Source organism: Temnothorax nylanderi, unplaced genomic scaffold (assembly GCF_030848795.1).
Source record: "Temnothorax nylanderi isolate EJ_2023f unplaced genomic scaffold, tnyl_v1.0 TNYL_tig0266_pilon, whole genome shotgun sequence".
Classification (NCBI taxonomy): Eukaryota; Metazoa; Arthropoda; class Insecta; order Hymenoptera; family Formicidae; genus Temnothorax; species Temnothorax nylanderi.
This window is the reverse complement of record NW_027249328.1, coordinates 58088-85520: the sequence shown is the minus strand read 5'-3', so window position 1 is coordinate 85520 and position 27433 is coordinate 58088. Positions and strand designations below refer to the sequence as shown.

Genomic DNA, 27433 nt, shown 5'->3' with positions numbered 1-27433 from the left:
TCTCCATTTAAATTTTATTTGATTTAAATTAATGCTGAATAACTGCATTAATATGGCTCATATTTGTTCTATATATAAAACTTAATTAAGAATATAAGAAGAAATGCCGATATACATTTCGATTAAAAATCTCGAACATATGAATACATGTCATATATTCTTAATTGACGTGTATACTCGTACGTATGTTTCGTAGTATACAAAGTATATATACGTACTTCTTACAGTATCATTTCATCATCAAAATATTCGTATTTAATTTGGCTTGATAAGGATTTAATTAGCTAATATATTCAATTTAAATATTAATCTTATTGAAACCATATATGAAATTAATAAATTGTACATTTTATTCAAATTTCATTAAATTCAAATAAAACTTTTATATGTTCTTAATATGTTGAATTCAAATAAGACCTTTATATGTTCTTAATAAGTTCTAAATCTAATTTAAATTTAATTAAATTCAAATAAGATCTTTATATGTTCTTAATGAGGCTTTTAAGGCACAGCGCGCGCGCACCTGGGGCTGGATCCTTGAATTTATTCGCAAGAAAAACGTATGCGGAAATTCTGCTCTTATAAAAAAGTTGCAAGTTAATTAACTAAAAGCCATGCGATCAACTTGCAACTTTTCTGTAAGAGTAGAATTTGCGCATACCTTCCTCTTGCGAATAAATTCAAAAATCCAGCCCCTGTTGTAGCTTGCCGAAATTTTGCGGTTTCAATCAACAGGCAATGTTTTTCAAACGTTTTGTAATATGTGTTTAAAATTGATTTTCAAATATTTTTCAAACGTTTAAAAAACATTGTCTGCTAATTAGGATAATAATGGGATTAGAGAATATGGTATCAACAGAGAATGAGTTATAAGATAAAAAAAAACGTTTATAAATTACAATTATTGTGTTTATATTGGTTTGCTTTAAATCCAGTAGTACAAAAAGAAGATAAGTAAACTTCTGATAAAATTAACGAAATGCGCAACACTTGCGCAGTAATCGAATACATAAAAACAAATATTAATCGCTAGCAACAAAAAGATTGATGCAGTTGCACAAAATATTAATCACCATAAAAACCAAGAATACAATTTGCTAGCTGAAAAGAATAAAAATAGAGACATTTTTTATATACTTAATCAAACTAAACCCTTATGGAAAAATACACTCAACTTTTGGTGTTAACCGTTAAAAAAACACCATAGAAAAACTCTTAAAGTTGGGTGTGATTTCGGACCAATTGAAGGTTAACCATCATTTGAAGGTTAATCTTCAATTGGCGGTCCGAAATCACACCCAACTTTAAGAGTTTTTCTTCGGATGATGGTTAACCTTCAAGTGATAGTTAACCTTCAATTAATGATTAATCCTTAAAAAATGACGGTATAAACCCTAAAAATATGAACCCTCAAATGAAAGTAACAAATATGGCGTTCCAATGAGAATCTCTTAAGGAGGGTGGTTAGTCAAATCAATTTGATAAGAATTAGTTCAATGGAGAATATTCGTCTATGGGAATCTGTCGTCCATATATGCCAAAGTTGAAGATAATCGTCTGCATGGTTGTCGAGTAATTAATTATTGAAGTTATACTCTTGTCTCTCTCTTATACACGGGCGACACAGCAAAAATGTTACCTAACCTGTAATGTAACTCTCGAAAGCATATTAAAAATGATAATAATTTAGTGAAAATAGGTGCAAATAACTCTTTACATATTTAGGAAAAACTTTCTCGAAGACTGAAATGATTCGTCTTTATAGTTATCAAGAAATTGTAAAAAAAAAAAAAAACAGGACCACATTTATTATTTCCACATTTCAATGTGGATAATAACGTATTTGGGTTTCAATTGTACAAACAACTCTTTTTAAACCTTAAGAAACAGCAATTAAATGCATTCCACATATTTATTTGCTAAAATTCGTTTATTTCACGCGACGAAAATCTAACCTATATGCTTTCCCCCTGCCGCGCCGCCTGCCTCGCACCGAGAACTAACCAACCTCCTTAAGGGGATCCTGCAGCCGTATGATTTACCGACATTATCGTTTTTCGATGGATCTTTTAATTGGCTTTATAGAATTGCAAAAATCTTTTACAGAATTAAAGTCCGCACAAAAATCTAGGGTAACAAACGCGATTTTATATCAAAAACACCAAAAAATTAAAAATATTACTTATTTGGGCACATACAGCTGTCACCTGACGACAATATTTGCTTAAAACAAAAATTCTGCAATTTATACATACATAATGTTTATCATCTGCCCTTGGGAAAACATGTAGGAATAATATCGTGCAAGTAGAAGTAAGATTCAATGCGTACAAAAAAAGATCCATCGAAAAATTATTTTAGTAATGCAAATACGGATGCAGAATGACAAGAAGAGCAGCAACAGTAGTTACCGAATCTTGCGAGAGATGGCGAGCAATCAAACAAGGACAGATGTCATTTCGTTAGACAAAGACAGATATAGGGAAAACAAAATTAGAAAGGTTGACATTATCGACATCGAGGAAGTTCGCCTGTCACTGCAGGATCCCCTTAAGGACTCCGCTCGCTGAACCGGATTCCTCGCCTCGATCCTCCCTCTCGGACGCTAGCTGCCGCAGCTCTCCCTTTCCTGGCGGTGAGCTCTCCCTGGTGATCCGACTCTCGCTCGGTTAGTCTCCAGAACACGCGCCGCAACGATCAATCCGTCAAGAAAGAAATAACGGACTCGACACGTTCGAAGAAACGCAAGCAAGTGCGGCCATGACACCTAACGAGTGAGGAAGAAGGCGGGGGCTCTTTGAGAGTGGCGACTCGCGCGTCGCGCCATCTAATATGAAACGATCGGGCGTTGTAAAACGCAAAAAGAATTCGAGCGCAATATCTGAACAAATTATTTAATTTTTAATAAGTCTAATTATTAATATTTATTTTCATAATTGAACTTATTTTTTATTTTGATAAATGTAAATACAAATATCTTATTGTATTAATATTTAATATTAATAATTTAATTAGTTGCTTAATTTAACTTCTTGTTTAATAAATGAGCGGATGTAGTACTGAAAATGTACCTATTATATAATATTTTAATTTTCAAAATTGTCAAATTACAAACAGGAATTTTGTTGTGACTTTTACAGTTATAAAGTAACTATTTAATGGAAATGGAAACCTAACAAAATTAATATTGTAACGCAATTATTATAATGCTCAAATTATAAAATATTTACATTATCCATGTCTGCCAATACAATATAATTTTTTATTCATATTGCATTTTATATAATGGCAATGTTATTATATATTTGACAGGCAAATCAAAATAGCTTTGAATCGATATCGAAATGATGAAATATCCATGTCTTAACAGAAAATACATAATTTGCCTGTTTTTCGATACATATATATTTAAAATAATTAAAAACCCACATAGCATGCATATCAAAAAGACGTCCCGAAGATATCCCGAGAAGATATCCTATCTCCTAAATATATCTTCGGGATATCTTCTGGACGTCTTTTTGATATGCATGCTATGTGGGAAGCCAATGACCTACATAACTAAAACTGAAATTATAAAATATATGTACGATGTAGACAGTATAAAATAATTAACATAATTAAACATGCAGATTTGTGGTTGATAATGACAAAATTCAATAATAAACCTATAACCTAACAGACTACGACGCAAGACTAACATAACTCGCAGGTTTATTAAAATCTTATGAATCACAATTTTTGATTAAATATGAATATGTGATGGGTCAATGGGAACACTTTCAATTAAATAAAAATTTAATTTGGGTGTTAATTAAAATTTTATTTGTTTCAAATACAAATAAAATTTGAACTCAGGATGGTTAGATGCTTATTAAATATTAATATGATCCATATATGCGCCTGGACAAGTTAAATCCAATAGCAAGATCTTATTTAAATTTAATTTCGATCCAAATTTGGAACATATTTAAATTTAATTACTTTTATATTTAATATTTGGTTTTTATTTGAGTTTAATTTTGTTTATATAAATGACTAATATAAACCATATTTAAAACATATTTAACTCTTTTCTGCGGGTATCGACTTCAGATAATAATTGATTCTGTTCTTAACGAATTCTAGACATTGTTCTTTCCTCCTAATTCAAAGAAAATATATTCTTCCCAGCGCCTATACAAGTACAGACATAAATAATTTATAACCGCCCGCGGAAAACAGTTAAATATGAACTTTATATGGACCTTAATAAAATCTCCATTTAAATTTTATTTGATTTAAATTAATGCTGAATAACTGCATTAATATGGCTCATATTTGTTCTATATATAAAACTTAATTAAGAATATAAGAAGAAATGCCGACCCGCGGAAAACAGTTAAATATGAACTTTATATGGACCTTAATAAAATCTCCATTTAAATTTTATTTGATTTAAATTAATGCTGAATAACTGCATTAATATGGCTCATATTTGTTCTATATATAAAACTTAATTAAGAATATAAGAAGAAATGCCGATATACATTTCGATTAAAAATCTCGAACATATGAATACATGTCGTATATTCTTAATCGACGTGTATACTCGTACGTATGTTTCGTAGTATACAAAGTATATATACGTACTTCTTACAGTATCATTTCATCATCAAAATATTCGTATTTAATTTGGCTTAATAAGGATTTAATTAGCTAATATATTCAATTTAAATATTAATCTTATTGAAACCATATATGAAATTAATAAGTTGTACATTTTATTCAAATTTCATTAAATTCAAATAAAACTTTTATATGTTCTTAATATGTTGAATTCAAATAAGACCTTTATATGTTCTTAATAAGTTCTAAATCTAATTTAAATTTAATTAAATTCCCCAGGTGGAAATCTGCCTCGATTTGCCGAGATTAAATACAGGGCCTGTGTAGAAAAATCCAGTTTGGAATATCCGTCTAGGTCCAGAATACACCCTAGAAATTTACCTTGACTTTACCGAGACAAAGAATAGTCGGGAAAATCTACATGGGTCCTAGATTGCCACTGACAGGTTTTTCTCAAATTAGATATGAAACTATGGGGCCTGGATTGGATAATCTAGCTTTAAATACCCTAATAGGTCCAGAATATAATCCTGAAATTTACCTAGTTTTTCCCAAGATAAAATTTATGTACTATAATATCAAGAGACACGGTAGTGTTTCGCGCCAAGTACGCGCGGAGCGAGACGCACCGTGACTCATTTACGCGAACGCACGAGTTGCGAGTACCCGAGATTTTGAGATCTCAATAACGAGTAAACGGATCAAGTTCTAAGTAGGCTAGGAATAAGTAGGCTTGGTGTGATCGATAGCTTGGGGTCGATTTATATAATAAGTGTTTTTATTTTTCCGCTACGTGCCCTACGAGCGGAGACGATGCAAAGTCTGAAATGGTAAATTTTACAATTAAGAATTAAACGTCGTCGTCGTCGTCGTCGTCGTCGCCGTACGTACGGTTGCTTTTGCCTCGATAGATGGCATTTAAGAACATCTCGAGCGTCCCCCCGGGTCCCCTCCATGACAGTGTTGCTACACTGAAAAGAGACAGCATATACGCGTACGTGCGCGCTCGTCGCTTAGTGCGTTTGCACGGACAGCGCGCTGTCAGTCAGTTATATAACCTAGAAATACATATCGCGTTCGCGCGTAACACCGTGGTCTTTCATCGTTAAATACTACTAAGTACGATCGTTTAATTCCCCATTTCGGTCGCGTCACGCAAGGATCGAAGTGCTACGAAATTAGGATGTGGGTGTCACAAGAGGCAAAATATCAGCGGGTCGGAGCATCGACATATAGTATGGACTACGCGATCTCTATATGAAAGCCTTCAAAAAGTGTCCGGTAGAGTTGACCTCTACCTCGTTAACTCTTTGTCTGTACGCACTGGATAGAAAAGGACAGCTTGACCTCTACCAGTCGCTATCTCTTTTCTTCCACCGGTGTGAGTCGCCGGTCATATTTTTCTATACCTGTGCGCAGTCCATACTATATGTCGATGTGTCGGAGATATGTAGTGATAGTCTTGACCGTTTACTATGTTTACGCGAGCGTTACTTCTGTGGTAACTTACAATAATTCACTCGTTTACGTGGAGGAATTATCGTATAAGTTACTACAGAAGTAACGTTTGCGTAAACGTAGTACGTGACAGATAGTGTGTGTGTATGTATGTGTGTGTGTGTGTGATCATCAATATATTATATAATATTATATATTAGAAGGTGCATCCAAAATCACACACGTATGCATATGCCGTCTTGTAAATGTTTTGTAAATTGCTGTCTTGTAAAAGTTGAAGAGAATGAGAAAGTGATCTGTAGCGCAATTCGTATTGTAGGCAAGTTATAATATTAATTAAATCGAGTCCATTATATTATTTATGATAGACGTTGATTTTATATCTTAGTGTCTGGAAATATTAATTATTCACGAAAGCAATAACAACAAAATAAATGTTGGTAAATTTTACGTTTGTATTCAGCAATCTCTAACATTTTAAAAAATAATTAAATTAAATATGTTCTTCTCACACACAAAAAAGATTAGACTCTAAAAGGATTAATAACAGAACAAGAAGTTTGAGTCGCCAGTAGATAATTAAAAATTACTAAAGATGTTGTAATCGACCCAACTGGCCAAATTTATTAATCGAAAAACGCTACGTTTCAACCGAGGATCCGGTCCTTTTCAAGCGTGTATACAAAACTCACAAATGTCGATTAGTCAAGCATAATGCCCTAACTACACCGAATCTAAAAGCTAAACGACAAAAAATTAATTCGCAATTAAGTGAAAATTATATCAATATTATACAAAACTGAAACTTACATATTTGTGCGTCGGAATCTAAGTAATAACAAATTCGTTGAACGGTATATTTCGTGAAATGTTTGTAACATGACATAGCAGAGCGGTGGTAAAATTTAGACTGATGAGCCTGACACTTATAAACAGACTGGTGCCGTAAACAATAAAAGGCAAGAACATAGAGAGGGAAGCAGCGGAGAGGAGAAACCAGCTATATTTCTTTTATGATATGTTCGTAGAGAACGTTAAGATTCTCCGTGTCCTTTTGCAAATTGATGGTGTCGTCAAATTTTTTAATAAAAAACATCTCCGCTATTTCTCTCTTTCTGGTCTGTCCTTCCTTATGTAATATTTCAGGTTTTCCCCAGTCAAAATCATGCCCATAGGATATTCGGTGTTCACTCACTACAGAAAGATTGCTAGCGTGTTTTCTAATATCGCTCTGGTGTTCCCTGAGACGCGTACACAGATGCCTTTTAGTCTGCCCTATATATGTGGCCCTACAATCCCTGCAGTTAATTTTGTACACTATGTCAGTTTGTTTTAGGTCGTTAATTCTGTCTTTGCCCCGTCTTATTAAGCAATCAAGTTTTTTAGGAACCGTGAATAAGGTAGTGATGTGGAGTTCATTTAAAGTACGGCAAATGCTATCACTCAACGTTTTTATATAGGGTAAAGGTATGCAGTTCTTAAAATCAAAAGTTGTGTTATTGTCAGTGGGAGTATTAAGTGTGTTGTTACGTGTTTTGAGAGTGTTTAGACGTTTGGCAATGTGTTTATTAACGATTGGTTTAGGAAAACTGTTGTTGTTCAAAATTTCTTTAATTATTTTAATATTGCCATCGTGGAATTTTTCATTAGAAAGTAAAACAGCGCGATCAACCAAGCTGGTAATAGTGTTCAATTTGTATTTTAAAGGATGGTTAGAATGAAAATTTATGTAACGTCCAGAGAACGTCGGTTTCCGATACCAATTAGTTATCAATAAGTTGCCATTCCTAATTACAGTCGTATCCAGGAAGTTGAGTGACGCATTCGTTTCAATTTCATAAGTGAACCTAAGTCTAGGATGATATCCGTTGAAAACTTTTAAAATCAAGCCCACACTTGTTTTGGGGACCACCGCAAAAATGTCATCGACATATCTAATGAATATCCGGATGTTAAAATTCAAAAGGCTTAGGCAATGCGTCTCTAAGTCATCCATGACAATATCAGCGACGACCGGCGATAAAGGAGATCCCATAGGGCTGCCGAAGATTTGTTCGTAAATTTCGCCGTTAAAACTAAAACTAGTGGACGATAAAATAAGATCGATTGCGTGTAAAAACTGTGATAAATTGAGGTCAGTCTTGCTAGAAATATAGTTCCACCTTTTTTCAATTCCCTTTAATACTAAATCTTTAGGGATGTTCGTAAATAGTGCCGTGACGTCAAGTGAAATAAGTGTTTCGTCATCATTAATATTCATGTTGTTTATAAACTTCGCAAAGGACCAACTATCTTTTATGTGCGATTTCGGTTTCGGGATCGACGTGTGTAAGGTCTTTTGGAGGAGACTAGCCACGTTATAGAGCGGGCTACCCAACGCTGAGACAATAATACGTAAAGGGAGGCCGGCCTTGTGAACTTTCGGCAGTCCGTAGGCTCTCGGTAGATTTCCATTGGTGCAATTGAGTATTTTGTATGTACAGTCACTGATGATGCCATTGTCAAGCCAAGATTTGACCAATTCATGAATTTTAGATGTAATTTTATTTATCGGATCTTTTTTCAATTTTTTATAAGTGTCTTGGTCTCCAAGCAATTCAGTCATTTGGTTTACATATGCGTTCTTATCCAAAATGACAGTTACTTGGCCTTTGTCAGCCTTGGTGACAAGGACATCATCATTATCACGCAAGAATTTTTTACAAGCAGTAAATTCTTTCGTGAAAAATCTGTCAATATGGTTAACATGTTTATTCAAACTCAGAAACTTGTGCAGCGAGTTGGTAATCGAACGGCGGGTATTCTCTACCAAGTTTTTCGGAATTTTGTATGTGTTAAATTCGAAATTTTTAATAATGCCTAAAGAGGAGCACAAGCGATCTTTTCTCTCTCTCGGATTAGTGGGCAACGCGAAATTACCACCCAAACTTAAAAAATTTAATACGTTAGATGGTAAAGATTTACTACTCGCATTAATAATCCATTTACTGCGATCAATGCTTAAAAAGGAGTTATAAAAAGTATTTTGCTTAGTCATAATTATGTTCAATTTTCTTATTAATCTAAATCTCGTTTCCTCGTCATGTCGATCGATGGTGTAAGTATTAAATGTATAAAAGTTTTGAATTACGTCATTCGGTAAAATAGAGGCAAGTGTATCCTCGATTTTCTTAACATTAGATCGCAGAAATTTTAAATCGAAGTTAATATCTTTGATTTCAAGGTTAAGTATGTTTCGTTGGTAACGTTTTTTCAGGATGTTGAACTTGCGAGTTGCACTGTTGCTTTGGAAGATGATGTTGAATCTAAGAGTGTGTATATGTGGAGGTAAGACGTCGTCTCTCCTACATCGGAGCAAAAAAGTCAGTCGATGTCTTAGTGAGTTGATCTTGATCTTCGTATTAATCCAAGACTTTAACAGTCGCGTGGTGTTATATCCAAATTTCCTTGTAATAGATTCGAAATATCCTTCATCTCGGTTGGACACCATTATTGAGGTCAAAGGTGTGTGTTAATAACAGAACAAGAAGTTTGAGTCGCCAGTAGATAATTAAAAATTACTAAAGATGTTGTAATCGACCCAACTGGCCAAATTTATCAACTTCCTGGATACGACTGTAATTAGGAATGGCAACTTATTGATAACTAATTGGTATCGGAAACCGACGTTCTCTGGACGTTACATAAATTTTCATTCTAACCATCCTTTAAAATACAAATTGAACACTATTACCAGCTTGGTTGATCGCGCTGTTTTACTTTCTAATGAAAAATTCCACGATGGCAATATTAAAATAATTAAAGAAATTTTGAACAACAACAGTTTTCCTAAACCAATCGTTAATAAACACATTGCCAAACGTCTAAACACTCTCAAAACACGTAACAACACACTTAATACTCCCACTGACAATAACACAACTTTTGATTTTAAGAACTGCATACCTTTACCCTATATAAAAACGTTGAGTGATAGCATTTGCCGTACTTTAAATGAACTCCACATCACTACCTTATTCACGGTTCCTAAAAAACTTGATTGCTTAATAAGACGGGGCAAAGACAGAATTAACGACCTAAAACAAACTGACATAGTGTACAAAATTAACTGCAGGGATTGTAGGGCCACATATATAGGGCAGACTAAAAGGCATCTGTGTACGCGTCTCAGGGAACACCAGAGCGATATTAGAAAACACGCTAGCAATCTTTCTGTAGTGAGTGAACACCGAATATCCTATGGGCATGATTTTGACTGGGGAAAACCTGAAATATTACATAAGGAAGGACAGACCAGAAAGAGAGAAATAGCGGAGATGTTTTTTATTAAAAAATTTGACGACACCATCAATTTGCAAAAGGACACGGAGAATCTTAACGTTCTCTACGAACATATCATAAAAGAAATATAGCTGGTTTCTCCTCTCCGCTGCTTCCCTCTCTATGTTCTTTTATTGTTTACGGCACCAGTCTGTTTATAAGTGTCAGGCTCATCAGTCTAAATTTTACCACCGCTCTGCTATGTCATGTTACAAACATTTCACGAAATATACCGTTCAACGAATTTGTTATTACTTAGATTCCGACGCACAAATATGTAAGTTTCAGTTTTGTATAATATTGATATAATTTTCACTTAATTGCGAATTAATTTTTTGTCGTTTAGCTTTTAGATTCGGTGTAGTTAGGGCATTATGCTTGACTAATCGACATTTGTGAGTTTTGTATACACGCTTGAAAAGGACCGGATCCTCGGTCGAAACGTAGCGTTTTTCGATTAATAAATTTGGCCAGTTGGGTCGATTACAACATCTTTAGTAATTTCTAAAAGGATTAATTAATATTTAATCTAAATATATCTATCATAATAAAAATTATAATAGCAAAGTTTTTGGAAGTGGTGGACAAACCAGTTTATATTTTTAATGCAAACTTTACCTCGAATTTTTATATTCGTCAGTCATCAGAGGATTTTTTCTGCAGATATTTGAAGACTGGTGGATAATGGATTTTCTCGTGATTGAGCGCATACACGATTCTCTCTATTTAGATACTAACTTTTTGAATTCTGTTACAATAAAACTTTACTTTTTAGTATGGCGAACTCTTTGGTAATGAAGTTTTTAACAAGGTAAGATTTAAGATTATGTAATATAATTATAATTAAATTATCGTTTGGGAATATTATATATAACATTAACATAATTATTTTTTAAGGTAATTATGAAGGAGAGGGGCTTTCTTACCGATTGGCTGAAACTTCACAATTTTGTATATTTTGGTGCGTAAAACATAAATCTGTAAGTTAAAACTGTCGCTCTCAAATTTAGGAAAAACATTATTAAGTACTAAAATTGACTGTTGCGTAGTTAGAATGTCTGTTATACCAACATGATGTAGACGCACATGATCATGCGTAGTGACGTAAAAGTACATGGAATTACAGTACTATAGTGCAGTATAACAGCAACCTCTCATAATAGTCTGGCGCCTTTAACGAAAATAATCAGCCACTAACGGAAAAGGAAATTCTGAATGGTATTGGTTACTGCTTAACAAACGCGAAAGACTGGGACGGACATCGCGCAAAGAGGAACAAAGTACAAAACCTAGAGTAAAGTTGTATTTTTAAAATTTGTAAGCTAAGCTATATAATAAATAATTAAGTCTGTTAATATAAAGTGTGTTTAATTTTAATATGACAATTTATTTTGTTTTGCCGACGATAAATAAAAATATTTTCTTTTTTGGGATAAACGAGTAAAATTATTATTAAAACATCCTTCGAAAATCCTTCAAATAAAATATTGGCCCAGCCGGGATTCCAGGGAATATTTTAGGGAAAAATTTTAGATTCAAGCCTGGGCCAGACTGGATTATAAAAATAATTATGGTACAAACCAAGCAAATATCTAGGAAAATTATAGGTCCCAGCTAGATTCCAGATAATTTTTTTGAACAAATTCTGGGCGCAATCTTGGGCCGACCTGGATTCAATAATAGGGCCTATACGATTTAGGCGTCCCAAACTTTACACAGGCCCTAGCTAGATTGTCCACCTGGGTCCCAGAAATATTTTTCAAAAAATATATGGGGCCCTGATTGTTTCCAGACAAAATTTCTACCTGGGTCAAATAAGACCTTTATACGTTCTTAATGAGGCTTTTAAGGCACAGCGCGCGCGTACCTGGGGCTGGATCCTTGAATTTATTCGCAAGAAAAACGTATGCGGAAATTCTGCTCTTATAAAAAAGTTGCAAGTTGATTAACTAAAAGCCATGCGATCAACTTGCAACTTTTCTGTAAGAGTAGAATTTGCGCATACCTTTCTCTTGCGAATAAATTCAAAAATCCAGCCTCTGTTGTAGCTTGCCGAAATTTTGCGGTTTCAATCAACAGGCAATGTTTTTCAAACGTTTTGTAATATGTGTTTAAAACTGATTTTCAAATATTTTTCAAACGTTTAAAAAACATTGTCTGCTAATTAGGATAATAATGGGATTAGAGAATATGGTATCAACAGAGAATGAGTTATAAGATAAAAAAAAACGTTTATAAATTACAATTATTGTGTTTATATTGGTTTGCTTTAAATCCAGTGGTACAAAAAGAAGATAAGTAAACTTCTGATAAAATTAACGAAATGCGCAACACTTGCGCAGTAATCGAATACATAAAAACAAATATTAATCGCTAGCAACAAAAAGATTGATGCAGTTGCACAAAATATTAATCACCATAAAAACCAAGAATACAATTTGCTAGCTCAAAAGAATAAAAATAGAGACATTTTTTATATACTTAATCAAACTGAACCCTTATGGAAAAATACACTCAACTTTTGGTGTTAACCGTTAAAAAAACACCATAGAAAAACTCTTAAAGTTGGGTGTGATTTCGGACCAATTGAAGGTTAACCATCATTTGAAGGTTAATCTTCAATTGGCGGTCCGAAATCACACCCAACTTTAAGAGTTTTTCTTCGGATGATGGTTAACCTTCAAGTGATAGTTAACCTTCAATTAATGATTAATCCTTAAAAAATGACGGTATAAACCCTAAAAATATGAACCCTCAAATGAAAGTAACAAATATGGCGTCCCAATGAGAATCTCTTAAGGAGGGTGGTTAGTCAAATCAATTTGATAAGAATTAGTTCAATGGAGAATATCCGTCTATGGGAATCTGTCGTCCATATATGCCAAAGTTGAAGATAATCGTCTGCATGGTTGTCGAGTAATTAATTATTGAAGTTATACTCTTGTCTCTCTCTTATACACGGGCGACACAGCAAAAATGTTACCTAACCTGTAATGTAACTCTCGAAAGCATATTAAAAATGATAAGAATTTAGTGAAAATAGGTGCAAATAACTCTTTACATATTTAGGAAAAACTTTCTCGAAGACTGAAATGATTCGTCTTTATAGTTATCAAGAAATTGTAAAAATAAAAAAAACAGGACCACATTTATTATTTCCACATTTCAATGTGGATAATAACGTATTTGGGTTTCAATTGTACAAACAACTCTTTTTAAACCTTAAGAAACAGCAATTAAATGCATTCCACATATTTATTTGCTAAAATTCGTTTATTTCACGCGACAAAAATCTAACCTATATGCTTTCCCCCTGCCGCGCCGCCTGCCTCGCACCGAGAACTAACCAACCTCCTTAAGGACTCCGCTCGCTGAACCGGATTCCTCGCCTCGATCCTCCCTCTCGGACGCTAGCTGCCGCAGCTCTCCCTTTCCTGGCGGTGAGCTCTCCCTGGTGATCCGACTCTCGCTCGGTTAGTCTCCAGAACACGCGCCGCAACGATCAATCCGTCAAGAAAGAAATAACGGACTCGACACGTTCGAAGAAACGCAAGCAAGTGCGGCCATGACACCTAACGAGTGAGGAAGGAGGCGGGGGCTCTTTGAGAGTGGCGACTCGCGCGTCGCGCCATCTAATGTGAAACGATCGGGCGTTGTAAAACGCGAAAAGAATTCGAGCGCAATATCTGAACAAATTATTTAATTTTTAATAAGTCCAATTATTAATATTTATTTTCATAATTGAACTTATTTTTTATTTTGATAAATGTAAATACAAATATCTTATTGTATTAATATTTAATATTAATAATTTAATTAGTTGCTTAATTTAACTTCTTGTTTAATAAATGAGCGGATGTAGTACTGAAAATGTACCTATTATATAATATTTTAATTTTCAAAATTGTCAAATTACAAACAGGAATTTTGTTGTGACTTTTACAGTTATAAAGTAACTATTTAATGGAAATGGAAGCCTAAAAAAATTAATATTGTAACGCAATTATTATAATGCTCAAATTATAAAATATTTACATTATCCATGTCTGCCAATACAATATAATTTTTTATTCATATTGCATTCTATATAATGGCAATGTTATTATATATTTGACAGGCAAATCAAAATAGCTTTGAATCGATATCGAAATGATGAAATATCCATGTCTTAACAGAAAATACATAATTTGCCTGTTTTTTGATACATATATATTTAAAATGATTAAAAACCCACATAGCATGCATATCAAAAAGACGTCCCGAAGATATCCCGAGAAGATATCCTATCTCCTAAATATATCTTCGGGATATCTTCTGGACGTCTTTTTGATATGCATGCTATGTGGGAAGCCAATGACCTACATAACTAAAACTGAAATTATAAAATATATGTACGATGTAGACAGTATAAAATAATTAACATAATTAAACATGCAGATATGTGGTAGAGCAGACAAATATCTACAAAAAATGTTCTTATGAATTTTTTGAAATATCTCATATTATTTGAGATATTTGCAACAAGAGCTACTAGGCTACGCGCCGAGCGGAGCGGAGAGTTCTAACAAGCACACGGCAGTCTCTACCGGTCGCTGCTAGTTCTCTAGGTTCTACAAGGAACTTGAGTTGATTCTCGATACTAGTATATGTGTCTATGTATACACACACATATATATATATATATATATATATATATATATATATATATATATATATATAATATACACACACACATATATATATATATATATATATATATATATATAATATGAATGTACATATATATATATGTGTGTGTGTATACATAGACACATATACTAGTATCGAGAACCAACTCAAGTTCCTTGTAGAACCTAGAGAACTAGCAGCGACCGGTAGAGACTGCCGTGTGCTTGTTAGAACTTTCCGCTCCGCTCCGCGCGTAGCCTAGTAGCTCTTGTTGCAGATAATGACAAAATTCAATAATAAACCTATAACCTAACAGACTACAACGCAAGACTAACATAACTCGCAGGTTTATTAAAATCTTATGAATCACAATTTTTTATTAAATATGAATATATGATGGGTCAATGGGAACACTTTCAATTAAATAAAAATTTAATTTGGGTGTTAATTAAAATTTTATTTGTTTCAAATACAAATAAAATTTGAACTCAGGATGGTTAGATGCTTATTAAATATTAATATGATCCATATATGCGCCTGGACAAGTTAAATCCAATAGCAAGATCTTATTTAAATTTAATTTCGATCCAAATTTGGAACATATTTAAATTTAATTACTTTTATATTCAATATTTGGTTTTTATTTGAGTTTAATTTCGTTCATATAAATGACTAATATTAACCATATTTAAAACATATTTAACTCTTTTCCGCGGGCGGTAAAGGTTAACTATATAAGAAGTACCTATTATTCTGTCATAAATCGTTGTTAAATTCTCCGTGTCCTTCTGGAGGTTTATTGCCTGTGTGTTTTTTACTAAAAAAAAACATCTCCGCAATCTCTCTCTTTTTGACATTTTGCTCTCTATGTAATATTTTCGTTCCCAACCAATCAAACTCGTGATTAAATTCAAGCCGATGTTTGCTTATTACCGAATGATTACTAACGTGCTTCCTAATATCAGTTTTATGTTCTTTGATTCGAGTTTCGAGTTGTCTTTTCGTTTGTCCTATATAATATGTAGCATTACAGTCTAGGCAGTCAATTTTATAAACCAATATTATTTATGTCTGTACTCATTGTGTTCTCCGGAATCGTGGTATACGGACGTGCGCTTCCTAACACGCTCTACGTACATTATTTAATTTTATACTATTTCAATTTTATATCTTACATTTTTATACCATATTTTACTGACAACGCTTACATTATTATACCATATTTTACTGACAACGCACAAATCATGTAAGTTACTTAGATACTCTAATTTTATATTTCTTTTGTTTTGTTTAAGCCATCATAATATTTAAAAAATTCTCTTTCTGCCTCTATAGTCTTCAGTTTCTGATTTGCGGGTGCAGTGTCACGAATTGCCTGTTGAATGTATTTGTAAGAGCTTTATTCACCTGAAGAGGGTCCGAATTTGGACCGAAACGACGTTTTATCTATTAATAAATTTGCCAGTTATGGTCAAGGAAGTTTGTTGATATTATTTTATATTCACTGGCGAAGAAAATTTCCCATCATTGTTTATTTAATAAATTGTTTTTATTTTAATCCAATATCCCTCTGTTGTTGCTCGTGATTTGGCCGCTTGAACATTCACAGCTAATATAAATTTAATAAGAGCAAAAAGAACATTACAAATATCTTTTTTTCTCGATATAGTTAATATATCATTATTGTTATGCATTTAAATATTAAATTTAAATACTATTATGCTAAAGTAAAGGTTTTTAATGTAATACTTTTTTAGATAGAAAAGCATATGTAGGGGAGACCGGGGCCTAACCGTCAGTTTTTTTTCGGTGCCGATTTTTAACAAGAAAATAAATAATTTTAGTTAAATGTGGTATACACTGTAAAGAGTGAACCTTTAGCTACAAAATTTATATAGGAAATTTTTATCTACGTCGCTTTGTTTAACCGGTATAGAGCAAAAACGACAACGGTGGAAAAATTGAAATCTCAAAAATGCCGGGGTTTAACCGTCACACTGCATTTTCAATACATATACGTACATCTAATCCTGAAAAATGATATAATACATCTTAATAATTGTTTTTTAAGAGAAAAATATAAAAATTTATTTAAAATTTTTATGCGAAACATTATTAAAAAATAGTTACGAGGGTTCCTCTTTCCGCAGAAGTCACTCGCCCGACTTGTTTCACTCCTCGACGTCCGATGACTCTATTCGGTGTCTGAACGGTTGTAATTCCCGTCTCATCCATATTCCATATGCAGTGAGCCTGGAAATGCCCGGAAATGCCTTGGAAATGCACCCGAACTGCTTACTGACGGATTAACCCCAAACACAAGTTTCAGGTTTGATCGCCCACGAAATATTAGACATCAACGATAATGAAAAAACTACACTGGATTCGTGTTCAGCATGCATTACTCTTTATAATCACGTACCTCGAGATTTGGAGAGCAAATATTATTGCAGATATTACAAAATTTCCACGCGCAGAAAATGTAACTTTCACCTTCCGAAAACACGTTTGCCCTCGTAAAAATCATAACACGGCAGGTAACCTGCCGAAACTCCGTTGGTCACATGGGTACCATAAGCAGCGTTTACAATGTTAATAGCGAGTTCGCACAATATACAGGTTCCGAGATATTTGATTTGACGGTTCAACCCCGGCGACGGTTAGGCCCCGGTCTCCCCTATAGAACGGTGATTTCTATACATTACACTTTTTTAGTTTTTATGTTTATAAATATTTATTTAATTAATTATATTTGCAATCTTTATATATTTATAAATTTCAAATATATATACATACACATACACACACACACATATATATATATATATATATATATATATAAATTAAAATTTGTAAATATAAACGCAAATGTAACGTATAGCGCATCGTCGATTTGCCAACTCGAGACTCGGCACTCGGCGAGACACGAAACGCGATACCCGAAATGCGTGCATCGTGACAACGTCGTATAGTAGGCCAGTCATTAAAGACAATCAATTCACTTTAATTACAAAAGTTTTCAAATTTTGATGGAATATTGGGTGAGTTGAAATAACAATAAATCTCATTTTGCAACCATCTCCGAGGTCCGGAACATGCTAAACATTGCAAAAAACGTTAATTTATTATAACTTTGCGAAAAAAATTGCAAAAGTCCTGCAAACTTAAAGCAATGTCTATTGTAATATTTTCCGCAATGTATTAGATTTGCAACCTATTTCGAGGCGCGCAACATTGAAATTTTTTATAAAATAACGTTTTTGTTTGTAACTTGGAGGAAAAAATTGCAAAAGTGCTGCAAACCGATAGAATAACTTTTACAACTGCCCCGAACAGCTGTACCAATTTGCAACCTTCTATGTTACACGCAACATATTTTTTTTTAAATCAATGATGGAACAATTGTTTATTCAGTCGTAATTTTGTCAAAAAAATTGCCAAAGTTTTGCAAATTGGTTGCAAACGTTGAGATTATTTTTCGTCACAAGCTGTTAAGTTTGCAACCTCGGACAAGGTCCGCAACCTTGAAAAATTAGTAACAATTATTATTTTGCACTTTTTACAAGCGTAAAAAAATTGCAAAAGTTTTGCAAATTTTACGGAGTGCTTCAAATGTCTTCCCCTATCCGAATATAAATTTGCAACCCTCTACTAGTTACGCAAATTATTGCAACTTATTAATGACTAATTTTGTGTTACAAAATTAATGCAAAAGTGTTGCAAATTCAGGGAAACAAATTAAAAATACATTTACACATAATGTCGAATTTGCAACCTTCTATTTGTCACGCAAAATATTCAAATCAAATATATTTTTCTTTACTTTTCGATGATTGTATTAATGTACTGAGTATTTATTGATGGAATGTGAGTTAAGGAGATCGAATACAATATTTTGACTCCGACGATTGTTACATTTAGAAAGTTTTGAAGAGTTAGGAAAATGATGATTTTTTTATTCAAAATACAACTACTTTACGATTTTTGCAGAATTGAAAAAGGGAACAAGACACTCTCGAGTTCTAAGTTTTCCCAAATGCAACAATCTGTAACTAAAAGTACTATGCAATTGTTTTATTGTAGTTAAAATAAAATTTCGAGCATAACATAAAAATCACTATAGTTATGAGAGTTTTCGTCTCTTACTGCCAGAAGGTCCAGGATTGTCAGAAACGTTCATCTCCGCATTCTCAGGGTAAATTTCGTCTATAAGTATCGGTTCTTGAAATAGGTTATCAGATGCTTGGCATTCCTCGTCCAATAATGTGTCATTGTTCGAGCAATCGAGGTACGTGTCTAACGGCGCTCCGAATCTATTACTTTGGGAACAAAACTGGTCCATTCGGGTTTCTAATTCTTCGTCGTCGCTGTCCGATTCGGCGTGATCGATTTCCTTAGCATTTGCGCAAGATTGTCCGTGACAAAAAAAGCAAATGTCAGAGCATTTTAACCCAGCTTTCCGACAGCCACATTGCTTTTCACAGCCTTTTTCGCACTTGCATGTGACGAATTTTAATAATTCTGCCGGCGCTGGTTCCTGCAATGTAAAGATGGGCATCAAGCCATTCGGTCCTTGCTTCCAGCCCCAAGATTCGGCTATTTTCTTCTTACCCATCCATTGTTGAACTTGATGGTATGTACGCAAGGAATGTTGTCGTCCCGCAGCTTTTGTTGGTGGCAAACAGGCAAGGTTAAATTTGCTTTTTGTTATTGAGCGCCCGAAGCCATCGTACCGTAATTTATTCAACGAATCATTGCGTTGACCCCCGTATAAAGCGACTAAAACTTTCTCTCCCGCGTCGTCAATGAGATCTGGATCGGCGTACGAATCTTTGAAGGAGTTTATATCTTCTCTCAAATCGTCAGTCTTTTTTAATAGTAACGTAATTTTAATTTTTCCCTGGTTGAATAATGCTGAAGTTGTGTCACAACCCGTGAAGGCATGGTAAAATAAAATGTGTTCCGCCAAAGTTGGATCTTGCAAACTCGTGGAAGAATACAAACATTTTGCAGACTTTCTTTTTCCAGGCTTCATAAAATAAACGTTATTTTGAGTTTCATTTGCAATCCCGGTTAAAATAATTAATAAATCAATATCTTCGCCAACGATAACAACTGATTCATAGTCCGAGGCCATTTCCAAAGCTGTTGAGACGATGAGCGTATCCGCATCTTCTTCATGTTGTTTTACTGAATGCCCGGCGTTTTGGAACTTCTTTTTCAACATGGTTATTAGACGCGCTTTATTTTTCTCATTGGAGAGAAATTTCTCTTGAGACATTGTTACACTCATTGATTCCTCAAAAAGAATGTCTGCAGATGTAGGTTTCTTTGATCGTCGTAATCGTTCCGAAGTTTTTGTGCTTTTCTTTGCGATGTCCTCTGAATACCCATCAAACACGATAACTGCATTTTTCCCGTAATACTTTTGTACATACTTAACATAAGTGTCAGAAATGAATGAAAATATCTCACCCTTTCTCCAAACAACTTTGTGCAGCAAAAACCCGCCATCAATCACATAGCAGACATCTTCTGAAGTTACTGTATCCTCTATCGGTTGAAACAAAGCATACATAGCTGATTTTTTGCTTTTGCGCAAGCCAACTTCATCAAAGAGAGATAATGGGTAAGGAGCAAGTTCGTATTCAAAATATTTTTTCAGTTGATCTTGTGATTCTTTGGCAAAAGAAATGCGTTGATACAGTAAAGCCGGATCGATTGGAATAACAGTATCAGCAATCTTCATGGACGATGTCATTGCCGACAAAGGAAGCACCCTTTTTTTTTCGAGAAAAAGAAATTTCACTGAAATTTTGCACAACTATCGACTTCATTCCATCCAGGCCAATCTTTTGAGAGTTGTGACAATTGATATTAATGTTGCCAACAATCCCGGTACTCAATGAAACAATGCTGCCCAATCCATCCACTGGAAAAGGTGGATGCTCTGATAACCATTTTAGAAGTTTTTCAACATCATCGTTGTCTCTCGCCTGTCTAGTTGGTCTCGCATCGACGTGTTGTTCCGTACTTGATGATAATACATCTGTAAATTCTTCTATCGTCTCCGATACCCTCTGCATGATGGGCATGCCCAAAATCCATTTCGATAAAACACTGTCGGTTAGTCCTCGGCCCCGCGTTAATCCACCAGTGCTCTTCATGGACCTCATCAATGTTTGTTCAATGGTCATGTCGCTCCAGATTCCCGACCAAAATTTGTCTGATCGCCTAATGGTGAAAAAGCCTTTTTGTACAAAATTTCTGTACTCACGGAAATTCATATTTGATTGAAGTTGACGCATATCTTGTAAGTACAGTGTGCTTGACAAGGCGTAGTTGAAATGCCCAGTAGCGTGAAAAAATGGTAACATTTGTTCGATTGTTGACAAATGCAATTCCCAATTCCCTGTTCGCTCTGCCTCTATGAATTGTTTTGCTATCGTGACCATACGGAAATATTGAATCCACAATTTAGCAGTGGGGCCGTTCAGTTCTAATTTCTCCAGTTGGATTTGAACTCGTGTCGATATTGTTGTGAATGGTTCTTGCTGCAGTTTCAATTCACAATATCCGTCGTCAAAATTTTCTAAAACGTCTTCTATTTCGATCCTCTCTTCCTCGGTGAACTCGACCATTTTCAAGATAATGCGACCTAAGGCCAAATGTGTCAATATATGTCCTCGGATGGCCCTAGCATACGCATGGCCAGTCATCATTTTGTCCACAGATATTGGAGCGTAAATGAGAGACAACAGTTCTTTCAAACCACTACCAGACATTATGTATCCAATCGAGCCCAAAAAAGACATCAACATGTGGAATCCTCCAAGTCTTACGATTACCGATTTCAGTAAAGAATCTGAACTGGATGAGACGATTTCACGAGCTTTCTGATACAGCGGTTGGTCGAAAGTTATAATGCATGTTTGTTGCCCCGCCTTTCTGCATTTTTCGGCTGCAGTGAGCAAGGTTGTATATACAGTATTGTAATCACTTGGAGAAGCATTAATGAATGGCAACGCAACTATGTCAGATATTAAATATTGTTTCGATGCTGTCATTTCTTCCATGAAACCATTCCATCCGCACAATCGAGGAAAGTCATTCATTTTACCATACATCCATAAAATATCTGATGCTCTTGGAATAATAGGATAGCTGTTTTCTATTTGTTTAACTTTAATTGTATGAAGTCCAGTTGCGGTAGTCTGTTTTTCAAAAGTTTGTATGGGAATCTGCCCGAAATTCCCAAGTACGGTTGCAGAAGGAACATCTGTTACCCGGAATATACCGCGTGAAGCTGTATGTACATTTGACTTTGGGTGTAACGCACTGAATCATCCCCATTGAGTGAAATGTGTTTAATCCATCAAGTGTACATACATTAACATCGGCATTGTCAGCAACAAATTGAACAAAACCTGAATTTATGTTCATGTCGGGATGCAATACTGCCGATAATTGAAAGGTATCAGCCTCGGTGTATGAAGCACAACAGCCTAATGCTGATAAAACATTGATAAGATTTTTAGAGCCATATCTGGAATGGAGGAAAGCTGCAAGCCCAACTTGCAAACAAGACAAAAATGACCGTGGTCTTGTCGCTGCTATTATTGAGTGTGCAATAGCCGTACATTGTCTTTGATATTTATCCCTTGATTTACGCTTGTGTTTGAGAATGATTTCCTTCAGGAAAATTTTTAGCGTTTCTGGAACATCGTCTTCTGCAGTGTTAAGAAAATTTTCAGGATTTGGATAGTTATCTGTATCATAAATTTTGGTCCTTATGTCTTCAGAAATTATGGCAGCTGCTGTTCGAACTATTCTCAATCTTTCGGCTGCTTCGTCATGTTTTTTATCCTGATACCACGAATCTAGCAAAACTTGATGATTACGGAAACAAATAATTGGAGTACGTCCTACTAAACTAGTGATGACGATGTCTTCCCCATACTTTTCGGTTAATTTTTTCTTTATTGTTCCATCGCTTGGAGGGTTTTCGACGACACTGCTTAATTCCCGTAAAGAAAATTGACATTGATCTTTGTTTTTCTCTAAATACTCGTAGATACGATCCATAGCGGAAGATACATCTGGCTCAAGTGGTCGGCCCGTTTTGTTAGTGGAAGATCTCGTAGGCAAGCAAAATTTAGAGTAACATGGTCGATGATATTGAGCTCCCACTGTATATAAATCTATCCCCTCGATTCGCGACAGCACCTGAAGCAATATTGTGACAACATTGTGAACATTGCGATCAAAAGTGTAAGATTCGATTGTACAGTGAGAAAGTTTTCTGATATTAATTTCTATCTTCAGTATGCGTATGTTTCATATTTATTACGTAAGACTTATAGATACCTTTCGTTTAACATACGTATTTTTTCAATTTGTTAAATCATGGATTGAAGTGAGAAAATTAATTCATGGAAAAAAGTGTATATTTTTTTACTATACGAGCTGTAATGAATACAATTATTAATTTTTTTCAAAAGTAGATTTTGTATGAAGTTTATTAAATTAATATTTCTTAAAACGTATTTTGCTATAACTCTGTGATAGTTATACGAAATGTTTTGAAATTGCATTTGCCGATTTATTAATTAATGTTATATATTTTGTAACGAATTTTCGTTTATACTCAATGTTTAGAAAAAGTTTGTGAGAAAATACAATGAAATGTACTTCTGAGATGCAATCGATCAATATACACTATTTACTATACATGCATTATTTATTATATTATATTATATTTATTATATGTATATGTATTACATTTATTATATATGTATTATATATATAATAAATATAAAAGTATAAATATAATATAATATAATATAATAATTAATGCATGTATAGTAAATAGTGTATATTGATCGATTGCATCTCAGAAGTACGTTTCATTGTATTTTCTCATAAGGTTTTTCTAAAAATTGAGTATAAACAAAAATTTGTTACGAAATATATAACATTAATTAATGAATTGGCAAATGCAATTTCAAAACATTTCGTATAAATGTCAGAGTTATCGCGAAATGTTTGAAGAAATATTGATTTAATAAACTTTATACAAAATCTACTTTAAAAAAAAATTAATAATTGTATTCATTATAGCTCGTATAGTAAAAAAATATACACCTTTTTCCATGAACTAATTTTCCCACTTCAATCCATGATTTAACAAATTGAAAAAAACGTATGTTGAACGAAAGGTATATCTATAGGTCTTACGTAATAAATATAAAATATACTAAAGATAGAAATTAATATCAGAAAACTTTCGCACTTACAATCGAATCTACCACTTTTGATAACAACTGTACACGGCATCAAGCTCAAGAAAATCAGTATGTAAATTATTAGCAAACGTTTACCTGCTCACTCCAATCATCATCGTTGTTTTTAGCAGCTTTGATGATGCCTTTCTTCCCATTTACGCTGCGAATCTTATAAACTTCGATTCGTTTTCCAAAAGGTTTCTTGCGCTCTTTCGCCAAAAATTCCTCCGTTATCTCTTCGGCACAAAATAAACATTTTGTCCTGAAGTTGAACGGCTGTGGTGGTAACGGTGGATTTTCCTCTGGGCCAGGAATTACTTCACGCGGTCTTTTTAGAAATGCATTAATGCTTTTCTCGTTAGTGTATAGCTTTCGACATTTTTGATGCACTCTTACATTTTTTAGTCCGACAATAAGAGCTGCCTTCCCGTCCTGTCTTTTTTCACTACTATTAATTAAAGAACTGATACCTATAATGATTTTTAAATATATTTAACGTAAAATATTTTTTGAAGGTACATTAGTATATTTTAATCTTAATTATTTCGTAATGTCTTATAGATTTAAGAAATTTTTATTTGCTTAACTGATACCTTTTTCTTTAACGTCGTCAATAGCTCCACTTTGTAAATCATTACCGCAAATAAAACAAACATTTTCGTTTTCCATAATTAATTTATAAGCACGATGCTGTCAAACGATGCTGTTCGTGTAACGTTTTCTTACGTGAATAAGAAACAACAAGAAAGGTCAGAAAATAAGCCGAAAATGTGTACCGTTAAAATAGGAGAAATGATAAGAAAAGTCCGCGTACTTTTCTATTGTCACGCACCACAACAACATAGAAAACTAAAGCCTCATACACAGGTGCGAAGCAACCATCGGGGCCTCGTAGTATTGAGCATGCAACGTATATATTTGATTTGAATATTTTGCGTGACAAGTAGGAGGTTGCAAATTCGACATTATGTGTAAATGTATTTTTAATTTGTTTCCCTGGATTTGCAACACTTTTGTATTAATTTTGTAACACAAAATTAGTCATTAATAAGTTGCAATAATTTGCGTAACTAGTAGAGGGTTGCAAATTTATATTTGGATAAGGGAAGACATTTGAAGCACTCCGTAAAATTTGCAAAACTTTTGCAATTTTTTCACGCTTGTAAAAAGTGCAAAATAATAATTGTTGCTAATTTTTCACTGTTGCGGACCTTGTCCGAGGTTGCAAACTTAACAGCTTGTGACGAAAAATAATCTCAACGTTTGCAACCAATTTGCAAAACTTTTGCAATTTTTTTGGCAAAATTACGACCAAATAAACAATTGTTCCATCATTGATTTAAAAAATATATATTGCGTGCAACATAGAAGGTTGCAAATTGGCACAACTGTTCGGGGCAATTGTAAAAGTTATTCTATCGGTTTGCAGCACTTTTGCAATTTTTTCCTCCAAGTTATAAATAAAAACGTTATTTTACAATAAATTTCAATGTTGCGCGTCTCGAAATAGGTTGCAAATCTAACACATTGTGGAAAATATTACAATAGACATTGCTTTAAGTTTGCAGGACTTTTGCAATTTTTTTCGCAAAGTTATAATAAATTAACATTTTTTTGCAATGTTTAACATGTTCCGGACCTCGGGGATGGTTGCAAAATGAGATTTATTGTTATTTCAACTCACCCAATATTCCATCAAAATTTGAAAACTTTTGTAATTAAAGTTAAATTTTCGAATTTTAATGTCTTTACTGACTGGCCTATAGCCGGTGCGTGCTAAGCAGCTACGTCACAGCTCAAGAGAGAAGGAGACAGCAGATCGTATGTCTGCCCTTCTCTCCCCGCTCGAAACTTGCCGAGTGCCGAGTCAGCCGACTGGCATATCCCCTCCATCTGAGTAGTTCGGACACGAACCATAGCACGGACACGAACCATGTGTGTACCCCAAGGAGAACAGAAAGTCAAGAAATAGTCACAATGACCTCAAAATGACGTCAAAATATAATCATTTTAGGAAAGTCAAGGTGACATCATTTCATATATCCAAGAGGATAATAATGTGACTTTTTCGTGACGGCGCACAGTGGGACATTTTGACGTTCTAGGCGCTCAAAAATCTGAAACAAAATATCTACTCCAGTTTGTAATTTTTTTCGTTCAAGCTGACGTGGAATGATACTAGAAAACGTTTTTGAATGAGAAAGTAGTGTGTTTATTAGTTATTTATGGATAAAAAAGCGATTTTATGAACAAAGGTGATTTTCTAAAGAAAAAAAATTTGAAATAAATTTAAACCTAAACATAAACTAAATGTAAACATAAACATAAACTTTGACATAATATTTTCATATTACTCTAAATCTGAATCACAGCTTTCATTAGAATTCGCCTCACTCTCGACGTTTTCCTGAGAGAGAGAGGGTGATCGTAATAACGGCAATATTTCGGATGAGCTAACCATGGAGCTGTACTGCTGCTGTACGGACAGCTCTGCCGCGGAGTACGACTTAACGATATTAGTACCGTGATCGGTGTTTCGATGTCTCCAACTATTTCGTCGTATCTACGTTATAATTAGGGCCCGGATGTTTAAGCGATTTCTCGGGTCGCGCGCGGAGCACCGCTACATGCGAGTTGTGTGCGTGCGCGTACATGTTTACGTTCAGCAGTCGCGCGCCAGAGAAGAATTGACGATCGTTAAGCCTTGTGTACACGATACTAGAAATCGGTCCGAGTTTCGATTTAAGCCAATCAACTTGCAGCTCTTACAGAAAAGCAGCAGTTTCATTGGCTTAAATCGAAACTCGGACCGATTTCTAGTATCGTGTACACAAGGCTTTACACATACAACTCGCACGCAGCGGTGCTCCGCGCGCGACCCGACAAATCGCCCGAACATCCGGGCCCTACAATTATAACGTAGATACGACGAAATAGTTGGAGACATCGAAACACCGATCACGGTACTAATATCGTTAAGTCGCACTCCGCGGCAGAGCTGTCCGTACAGCAGCAGTACAGCTCCATGGCTAGTTCCGTCATAACGTAAAATTTAATGTTTTGAAAACTTAAATACTTCTACATACTTTCGATAT

The 27433-nt window shown here is 34.3% G+C and overlaps 1 protein-coding gene and 1 long non-coding RNA gene across 5 annotated transcripts; one reads left to right on the top strand and one right to left on the bottom strand.

Moving 5' to 3' along the window:
- Positions 1 to 4903: 4903 nt before the first annotated feature.
- Positions 4904 to 11747, top strand: LOC139780186 (uncharacterized). Of its 4 annotated transcripts, none has more exons than XR_011720160.1 (3): positions 4904 to 5727; positions 11162 to 11197; positions 11284 to 11747. It is a non-coding gene; the product is annotated as an uncharacterized lncRNA (long non-coding RNA). The 4 variants fall into 4 exon arrangements; XR_011720159.1 differs by lacking the exon at positions 4904 to 5727 and adding an exon at positions 5736 to 5793; XR_011720157.1 differs by having other exon boundaries at positions 11162 to 11747.
- Positions 11748 to 19107: 7360 nt separating this feature from the next.
- On the bottom strand, positions 19108 to 26809 carry LOC139780177 (uncharacterized). The gene is made up of 2 exons (XM_071718703.1): positions 24435 to 26809; positions 19108 to 23280 (listed from the first exon to the last, which is right to left on the bottom strand). Exon 2 carries the CDS (start codon positions 20813 to 20815, stop codon positions 19178 to 19180), a length of 1638 nt encoding a protein of 545 aa, XP_071574804.1. The 5' UTR covers positions 20816 to 23280; positions 24435 to 26809; the 3' UTR covers positions 19108 to 19177.
- Between the last annotated feature and the right edge of the window lie 624 nt (positions 26810 to 27433).

What these genes read in the sequence shown, in the direction of transcription:
- LOC139780177 (XM_071718703.1), bottom strand. Translation starts at nt 20,815, where the DNA reads ATGACATCGTCCATGAAGATTGCTGATACTGTTATTCCAATCGATCCG.